Genomic DNA, 10,230 nt, shown 5'->3' with positions numbered 1-10,230 from the left:
GAAGCCTTGCGAATGGCAAAAGCTTATTCCAAATCATCAGTTCTTATTCTGCTGGATCTTTTGACACTCTCAATCACCAGATCCTCCTGTCTGCACTCTCATCACTGGGCATCACAAGGATTCCACTTCGCTGGTTTGAATCCTATCTCACTGGTAGGTCTTTCAGGGTAGCCTGGGGAGGGGCGGTCTCCAAAGCTCATCAACTGGTCACTGGGGTTCCTCAGGGATCAGTTCTTGGACCCCTCCTCTTCTCCATATACCCTACATCACTAAGTCCCATCATACAGGCACATAGCTTCTCCTACCATTGCTATGCTGATGACACACAGCTCTATCTCTTATTTCAACCAGATGATCCAACGGTAGCTGCACGGATCTCAGGCTGCCTGGCGGACATCTTGGTATGGATGAAAGAACATCACCTACAGCTCAACCTGGCAAAGACTGAGCTTCTTGTCTCCCCTGCCACTCCAACTCTACAGCATGATTTCACCATCCAGGTAGGTTCTTCTACAATTACACCATCGACTTCAGTCAGAAATCTTGGTGTAACCTTTGATGACCAGCTGACCGTCAAAGACCACATTGCATTGCACAACATCAGAAAGATCAGGCCCTTTCTAACGGAGCATGCTGCACAACTTCTTGTCCAGGTCCTTGTCATCTCTAGGCTGGACTACTGCAATGCTCTTCTGGCTGGACTTCCATCAAGCAAGTTCAAGACATTGATGCTTGCATATAGAAAAGCCACAGGCTCAGCGCCTGCCTACGTTCACTCACTACTATAAATCTACATCCCCTCCAGAAGTCTGAGATCCGCTAGTGAGCAACGCCTCGTGGTACCATCACAGAGAGGCTCAAAATTACTTTCAGAACATTCTCGTTCACCGTTCATGGCTGGTGGAATGATCTTCCCACCCCTATCTGGAATCCCTGACAATTTTCAAGCGACAGCTGAAAACTCATCTCTTTAAACGCTATTTGACTTAATCTTAAAAAAAAAAGTGTCTTTATTTATTCCTTCCCTTTCTAGCTTGTACTTATTTGAACAATGCCTAAAACAATTTCAAGCACTTCCTGTGTCTGTTTGCCTCTTTAAGAAGAATTGTTTTATGTATTCCCCAATTGTAATCGCTTTGGATAAAAGCGTCTGCAAAATGACTAAATGTAAAATGTAAATGTAAATGTCCCGATCTCAATAAAGTTTACACACATTTTTGGTCCGTGAATTAGATCTCGCTCGGGACGCGCACTGTCTGTGGAGGTTTGGCCAGGACCGGTTCCAGAATTAAACCAACATATTTTACATAAAATATTTTTATCTTTGGCGGCGCCTGCCGCAAAGCGCCGTTGCCCGTGGAAGTGGCAGGATTTTGGGTGCAGGAGAACAGCTTGTGCTCCGCCTCCGCACCACCAGCGAAACCGCCCGCGTTTTGCCACTTTCCGCATGTCTCCCATTGAGAATGAACTAGACACTTGCGACTGCCGCGTACCATGTGAAAGGGCCTTTAGTCATGAGATGATTCACGAGCGTGCAAAGCTGCACTTAAAAACTGCGGCGCTTTCAACAGTGAGTGAATTCTGACAAAACGTTTCTGATTGGCTTCATTGTGCTTTGTTTTGTTGTGTTTTGTTTTGTTGTGTTTTGAAAGGTGACTTACCAGAATGTCTCCTTTCAGAAGCAGGCCGGGTTCAATGGTGATGCAGATACTGGTCTGACTGTCTCCTTGGACGTTACTGCAAACATCAGTCAGACACATAACCATTAACTACAAAACCCCCCAAACAAACATGTGCCTAAACTTCTCAATGCATGGCTGCCAAACACATCTTTCTATTTGCATTTAACAGAAAGGGTCATCCCTTCTGATAACAACACAAGAGCGTGCAGGAAGCTACAGAGGCCGAGTTCAGTGATGTATGGGAAAAGCACATGTGGGCTCCTCTGAGGGTGTGTGATTCAGAAACCCCCCAAACACAGAGGCCCGCCTGTGATTGGATGTCTTGAAGGCTGGGCTACAAGCCAGGGAATCATGAGCAATAGCATGTAGGAAAACATGGGGTGTTTCTTACTAGATCCCAGATGTGTAGACGGGCTGCATAGCCTGGTAGATCTTAAGGAAAGGGCGGCAACCTGAGAAACCATGAGAGAAAGTGAGAGAGAACAAAGAAGGTATTACTAGAGCTCTAGAAGTGGAATATCTAAAGTGCTGGAGCAGAAATTGTCTCTATAACTCTCTCAGATCCTGTTTATAGCCAGTATTAACATGCATCTCGAAATATACTTTTTTTAATGTTTATATAATGTTTTCAGGTATTTACACACGTCTCAAATGTATCTCCACTGATTTGAGAATCAAGCCCCATGTCACAGTCTAGGGAGGATGGATTAATTTACACTACAAATGCGATGCGGTCACATGTTTCTGAATCCCTCCAACTGTGGTTTCAGTGATCGGATCACAAAACATTCTGGACCCCGTCTACACCTGTATTTAGCGCTGACCTCTTGTGATCGGATCCCCCGAGACGTGTGTAATAGAGCAGCATGTTGTCAGTCTGACAAGGAGGCGTCAAAAGCAGCAGGAGTCGAGACAGACTCAAACCTGCCTTCAACACCTCCAACAGTCTCTGACAAATGGCCACCGGTCAGAGCATTTCAGCTCACCTCCTTTGGACTCGAAGTTTGGGATCCCGTGCATGATGACGTGGTGCAGAAACAGGGGCTTGTTGTTGATCTTGATATGGCCGGAGAGCAGACCGCTGAAGTACTGCACATACCTAAAATGTTACATTTAAATAAAATACAAACAACTATTAAAATAAAAAATACACAAAATACAATTTTAATATATAAAATGTACTTATCTAAAAACTTATAATAAAAAAGTTTCATTTTGTTAACAGTTAATAAAGACATTAGCATTACTGCATTAATTAACAATACTTTTACAGCATTTATTAATCTAGGTCAATGTTAATTTCTAAATATACTACAATATAATAATTTACAATAAGTAACAACATAATAATAATATTAAATAATATAATAAATCTTTACAATAAGTTTAAATTTTGTAACACCCATTTAGGAAACACAGATGCATCTGTTGTACAGTATAATCTTGCGGAGTGTGTTAAAAACTTTCAAGGTTTCAAGCAAGACATATTCATGAAAGTGTGTATTACATAACATCTATCAAAACATTGTTGTGAGGACCATTTAGGGTCATGAGATGGTTTCATCTGCTGCGATTTCAAACCCTTGGCACAGATGTTATGTTTTATAAACAGGAAAAAAAGCCTTTTTTTCTTCTTGAACGTTAAGGTCGTGTTCCTGGAGAGCGACAGTGATCAGCGCTTCTGCATCTTTCTGGCCGAGCACCCGAGGCCTGGTTTCCCATGAACATTCAGTTGTTCCAGGGCCTCTCTATTCCAGAAGAGCAGAAATCACAAGCTGCTTCTTTCCTCCTGGAGTAAAGCTCTTACCATGACTCTGCCTTTCCATTTTCCATAAAGAGAGCGCAAGTATGTGCCCCAATGAAATCTAGTTTTAATGAAACCTGAAGTGCCAGTCCTTCCATATACAGATGGAAAGCTTGATTCTGTAAAAGCAGCACATCCGTGGCCAAGTGTTCCCTTATGAGGCATAAATGGGTGTGTGTATAGGTATGTACACAAACCATATGTACACTTTTCTATCTATCTATCTATCTATCTATCTATCTATCTATCTATCTATCTATCTATCTATCTATCTATCTATCTATCTATCTATCTATCATTTAAGTTTCTTATGATCACCAAGGCTGCATTTAATTGATCAAAAATACAGTAAAAACAGAAATATTGTGAAATATTAATACAAGTTTTCTATTTGAACATATTGTAAAACGTAATTTATTCCTGTGATGCAAAGCAGGATTTTCAGCATCATTACTCCAGTCTTTCTTATATGCTGATTTGCTGCTCAAGAAACATTTCTTATTATTATCAATGTTAAAAGCAGTTGTGCTGCTTAACATTTTAGTGAAAAGTGAGATACATATTTTAGGATTCTTTGATGAATAGAAAGTTCAAAAGAACAACATTTATTTTAAAATAGAAATCTTTTGTTACATTATAAATGTCTTTGCTATTATGTTTGATCAATTTAATGTGCCCTTGTAAAAGTATTAATTTCACATTGACCCCAAACATTTGAATCATAGTGTATATAGATATATAAATGTACTACTTACTAAAAATGTAATTTGTACACCAAAAATACAATGTTACCAATAAAATGGTACTATTTATCCTAGTATTTGGCCATTGCAGTGAGCTGAGCAGCAATACTCTGAGCACATCTGATCTGAGACCAGTTGTAGTGAGAGATGGTGGTCCTGAGGCAAGATTAGACATGAAGTGCTTAGAAACCTTGGAGAGATTACGCAACATCAAGTATTTTTACTTTTAAGGATATATCACACTGCCATAGGGTACGGTTAGTTAAACAACATAACCTAACTTAACCTAGCAAAACTACACAAGCATTGTTTGCATGTTTGGAGCAGCGTTATCAGGAGGGTGAAGCTCATACATTTAAACAATGGCTGAAGCTGAACGCTCACAATTAGGGTCAAACTCATAAAGCACAAAGGATAAGAGGTCAGATGGGGAAAACAAAGCACCACTGACCTTCTCTGGGAGGGCTGACCCACAGGAAGCACTTTATCTTCATAAAACCGCTTCATGGCAAACCTGTCCAGAGCCTGGTCTGCACTGCAGAGGCAAAGCAAACACTTACATTATTGCAAACGCTTGGGCCATTTTCTTCAATACAAAAAAAGTCATATTCATAATAAGCATCTTTGTCTTGTTTTCCAGTAATAGTATTTAAATGTGCTTCTTGAATTTACTGGAAGCTTTTTGTCCATAAAAATAGCATGAATGCACTTTTTTGCATCAGGGATGAATTTGATCAGCACTTAATTTGAGTCTTGAGACAAATCCGCCTTTGTAAAATGATGCAATTTGGCAGCTGCTTTTCTTGTTTTTCATGTGTTACCTAACGCGTGGCTGGTCTTGTGATGTGGGATTAAGGTCTTTCCATATTAAGTGCTCAGAGGAGCATCTTTAGTTCAATAAACACAGACAGTATGCTGTCTACACATCTTACCTCGCTGATATGTTGCTGTAATGCATGTACGCAGCTACAACTACCCCCGTTCGACCTCGGTTTCCCTGCAAGAAGAGAGGAAGATGGGATTATCAATGAATGCAATACATTATTTCATGTCTCCATTATATACGTGTAAAAATATATGGAATATTTAACTCCATTTTAGTTACAATTAAGTGAACTTCTAACATCAAAAACTGGCAATATGTATATATATAATTCACATTACCTTATATAAGTTAATTATACATAAAACACACAATATATATATATATATATATATATATATATATATATATATATATATATATATAAACATTCAATAGGATTCAAACAAAAGATGTTTCTCAAGAATAAAGTTAATACATTTTAATAGAATAATTTTTTTGGCTTTTCCTGTACTTATGATTTCCCCCCCCCCAGTTAGTTATTTGTAAAACCCCTTTAACCCCAGAAAACAGTACCACAAACATTAGCAATGGATAAATTATGAGATGCTTTGTGGTAATAGTTAGTGTTTGCCTTTCAAAACATTGAATTGTGTTTGCACAAATTACAAAAAACAGTATGTGTGATAATATAATAAAAATATTTAAAAATATATTATTTATATTATTTATATCATATGTATGATACCATAAAATCGTAAAGTATCATTAGCTGGTGTTATCGTTAACTAAAACTATTAAAACACGTTTACATTCAAATACAGTAAAATTTAATAAAATGTAATAAAATAAAATAAACTGTATAAATATAAAAAATGAAACATATTTTGTTTCAATTAGTTGCCAAGGCAGCATTTGTAATTTTCATTTAGTTTAAGTTGAAGTACTAAAATTACTAAATCTAAAACTGAAAAGAAAAGCTAAAACTGTAATTAAAAAAAATAATAATAATAATAATAATAAAATCTAAATAGTTTATGTATGTCTAACAAAACATACAACAAAATTTCTAAAAATAACAAAATGTAAAATGTAAATGGAATATATAAAAATTAAACCCAAAGCATTAAAGGGGTCATATGATGCTATTTTAAAGATCATTATTTTGTGTATTTGGTGTAACATAATATGTTGACATGCTTCAATGTTAAAAAAACACATTATTTTTCAAATACTGTAAATTATTGTAGGTCCTCTATGCCCCGCCTCTCTCAAACACGTCGTTTTCAACAAAGCCCCCTCCTTTGACAAGCACAGTCTGCTCTGATTGGCCAGCTGACCCAGCGCACTGTGATTGGCTGAACACCACAAGCACGCGTCAGAAATGTACCATAAATCCTTACCATAATCGCAGCTTCAGCTTTCAAAGTAAATATCAAGACAGTTAATAATGTTGTTAGTTTTACCATCAGTTCAAGCCCGAAAGGGCAACAGAGTCACGTGACAGACACAGTGATGATGCAGTACACAAGCCGCGGTTAAGACAGCTGACGTGCTATGATTTCTGACAGGCAGTTCACTCTCCTGTGATGTGACCCTGTTCGTTCCCCTCTCACACACACACACACACACACACAATGCGTTATTCTGCGCTGCACAAAACTCCGCATTTGAACAGTCAATAGCAAATACTTAAACTAATAACAAAACATACTCGCAGTCGCTGATTCAGAAGCGTCAGATTGTCATAGCAAAGTCGGAACTGAACCTTTTTTTTTTTTAATAGCCTTTGTGCACAGCCAGCCTTGTACTCTTCTAGGTTCAAAAAACTGTCGTCCGTAAAATGCGTTGCACAAATTCGAACATCTGGGTTGTGCTGTTCTGTTGTAAATAAATCTTAACCAATGATTCCTAATTGCATCTACTTCCGGAAGGCCAAATAAAGTGCTTTTGCTTTCGCACTGAAACACACAGTGTCTCCCTGACATGACTGCATCAACACTACTGCAGTCCTGAAACCACACCTTCTTTCTGTGTGCGCACATTTGGGCGGCATTATGCTAATATTTCCACATAGTAACATAGATATGTGGGGGCGTGTTAGAATGAGCTGTTTTAGGTAGGAGTGGCTGACTTAACTTTTATAAAGAATATCTCTTTGGATTTGAGACTTTAGTCTTTGCAACTTTACAGATCTTCTTTATGCACCAAGAGCTTGTAACACTCCAAAGAGAAAGGAAAACTTGAAATCGCATCATATGACCCCTTTAAAGGTATTTTAGAGCATGAATAACCAAAACTTTATGATGCATCAGATCAGCAAAAACTTAAAACAAACTATTTCATGTATAGTTAAAGTCATTTTAATCACACAGTTGTGTTCTTTCTGAATGAGTGAACATTTCCACCATCAAGCCATCGCCTCGTGTTTCCACTGTTACAAAGAACAACACAAGTTGCCATAACAATGCAGTGTTTATGGTTTCCTGCTAAAAAGGCAGCATATTTGTGTTTAAGACATTTCTGGCCCTTTATAAATCCAGATCACAACCTCTCTTTGCAGCTGAGAAAGCTCTCACAGAGCACTAATAATGGACAAGATGCATCTTGAGGGTGTGGAAAGAGTCGGGTCTGTTTGAAATCAAATGGGAATACAGCAAACTGGATTTCTAAAAGCACTAGACCCATATCAGGACAGACCTGTGACCCATTGAGAAGCAGCAGCTGTGAAGATAACCCACAAACTCCACAAGAGGCTGTTTTTCTGACATTTATACTCACGGACAGAATCCCTTTCATTAGCGAGGCACTTTAACGATACCACTATCCTCAAAAACAACAAGAAACATTTTACAATCTAACTTCAAAATGCATTGTCATCCTTTTAATGTTTGTAAGTGGTAACCAGCTATGTGACTTAACCAGATCAGAAGGATACATTCAAATGAACTGTTTAAGAAAACAGATTTGCCGGAACCTCAAGACAGGGTCAGGCAAAGGGTTTCAAAACAATGGCCTAGTAATGACTGTGATAAATGATAAATCTGTGATGATTTCTTATGTAAAAACCCTGCTGTTGCATCATAAATCACACTGTCCAGACCACCATGACCTTTAATGACCCCACACCAACCTGGGGTTTATGAAGAGCTGCCTGAGAACGCCATCTACTGACAAACCACTATGGCTGCTATTTACAGTAACTATAATGTGCAGATGGAAAAACTATTAGGCAAACATCAGACTATGGCTCTGTTTCAAAACCTAGTGAGCAGCTCTGCAGGCTACTGCCTACTAAGGGAACATCATAACTCTCATGAAACCTTATGAGACTCAAAGCAGAATGGATTTCAAAAGAGTTAGCATGCTGCTAATCTAACAACACAATACTATAATATATATATATATACAGTGGGGCAAAAAAGTATTTAGTCAGCCACCAATTGTGCAAGTTCTCCCACTTAAAAAGATGAGAGAGGCCTGTAATTTTCATCATAGGTATACCTCAACTATGAGAGACAAAATGAGAAAAAAAAATCCAGAAAATCACATTGTAGGATTTTTAAATAATTAATTGGTAAATTCATCGGTAAAATAAGTATTTGGTCACCTACAAACAAGCAAGATTTCTGGCTCTCACAGACCTGTAACTTCTTCTTTAAGAGGCTCCTCTGTCCTCCACTCATTACCTGTATTAATGGCATCTGTTTGAACTCGTTATCAGTATAAAAGACATATCATATCGCTTTTCACTGAGGTTGAAGAGCTGTAAAAATATCATGTTTAGTTTATTAAAGTAATAAATAACACAAATAAAAATAAATAAATTATATAAATCTAAATAAAATGTTTTCACTATTATTTACCTTTTTTTCAAAATCTGTAATAGCACTGCAACTACTAAAACACGTATATTAGTACTCAAAACTATTGAGTTTTGAGGTCTCACCAAGTAGTTGTCACCATGTTTGGAGCGTAGCATGGTGGCGACCTCCTTTATGTTAGCGCTGTAGCTCGGCTCTTCTACATTACTGGGGAAGCTCACAGAAATGATGCGCTCTGTGATGTAGACCAGGTCCACCTCATAGTTTTCCTCCATGGCCTGGATCAGACTCAAGCTCCTGCAAAAGCCAGAAGATCAGAGAATGGTTAGAGAACTTCAGCATTTACAATTCATGTCTACAACCCTTGGTGTGCATCGAAGGCATCAAACTCACATCATTCGCTCAAGCACAAGCAAGTCTTGTGTCTCACAGCACATGACATCACGAAACCATCAAGTTTTTTTCAGAAGAATGCCTCACCTCAAACATGTCAGCGCTGAACAGTCTATTAAACGCATATCTGATGTTCAGTACGACTTGAATAAAGTATAGTGGGGAAAGATTGATCGCAGAGATAAACAACAGAGATATGACAATATCCTGCATTCCCTGTGTGCAGCAGGGCAGACCAAAGAAAACAATTTGGTCACTGGTGAGGCATAAGCTTGCCAAGGATGTAACCACAATCAGGCCCCCCATCTGTGACCTCACTCTCTCCTCAGGTCTGGATTTCAAGGCAACCAGAGAGAAGTGCAGCTATCTTTTAATCTAGGGCTTTGTTCCAAAACCTAGTGAGATTCTTGAAATTTAAACTGTTCAAAAATGTACAATGTACATTGTGACAAGCTCTGCATTATAAAAAAATTTTTTTAGAATAAATGAAATAAAAAAATAAAAGCAAGTTACACATATAAAATGTGTCAATATTACAGTTTATATTATGTGTATATGTATTATTTATATGAATTCAATACATATTAATTAATATTTGTGTGTAAATAAATATTGCATTGTCAGCGTTCATCCAAGTGTCCATGGCTTTGCAGATGCTGCAGATCTTATCCAGGGCTGGAGCGTGATGGTCCGGCCAGCCAAAATCCAGCACCTTATGCAAACAAACACAGCGGAGTGCGAGTAAGAACAAAGGAACAAAAATCTCCACATTAGATGATGTTAAAAAAGTGAAAGTAAATACTACTTACTTTGGGATTCAGCTTGGAGATATCATATCGCTTTTCACTGAGGTTGAAGAGCTGTAAAAATATCATGTTTAGTTTATTAAAGTAATAAATAACACAAATAAAAATAAATAAATCTAAATAAAATGTTTTCACTATTATTTACCTTTTTTTCA

The 10,230-nt window shown here is 37.8% G+C and overlaps 1 protein-coding gene across 1 annotated transcript in view; it reads right to left on the bottom strand.

The window, feature by feature from the left end:
• The window catches only part of LOC107571409 (tensin-3-like), a 111,635-nt gene that overhangs the window by 51,006 nt on the left and 50,399 nt on the right, over positions 1-10,230 (bottom strand). The window contains exons 5-12 of the mRNA XM_016257733.1: positions 9,002-9,173; positions 8,787-8,818; positions 7,426-7,486; positions 5,162-5,226; positions 4,681-4,764; positions 2,669-2,781; positions 2,074-2,134; positions 1,662-1,737 (exon numbers count right to left, since the gene is read on the bottom strand). Coding sequence (XP_016113219.1) covers positions 1,662-1,737; positions 2,074-2,134; positions 2,669-2,781; positions 4,681-4,764; positions 5,162-5,226; positions 7,426-7,486; positions 8,787-8,818; positions 9,002-9,173 — 664 coding nt within the window. The remainder of the gene's footprint in view (positions 1-1,661; positions 1,738-2,073; positions 2,135-2,668; positions 2,782-4,680; positions 4,765-5,161; positions 5,227-7,425; positions 7,487-8,786; positions 8,819-9,001; positions 9,174-10,230) is intronic.

This window comes from Sinocyclocheilus grahami, unplaced genomic scaffold (assembly GCF_001515645.1).
Source record: "Sinocyclocheilus grahami isolate Dianchi unplaced genomic scaffold, SAMN03320097.WGS_v1.1 scaffold1591.1, whole genome shotgun sequence".
Taxonomy (NCBI): Eukaryota; Metazoa; Chordata; class Actinopteri; order Cypriniformes; family Cyprinidae; genus Sinocyclocheilus; species Sinocyclocheilus grahami.
Note: the sequence above shows the minus strand (reverse complement) of the source record. Positions and strands in the feature narration are given on the sequence as shown.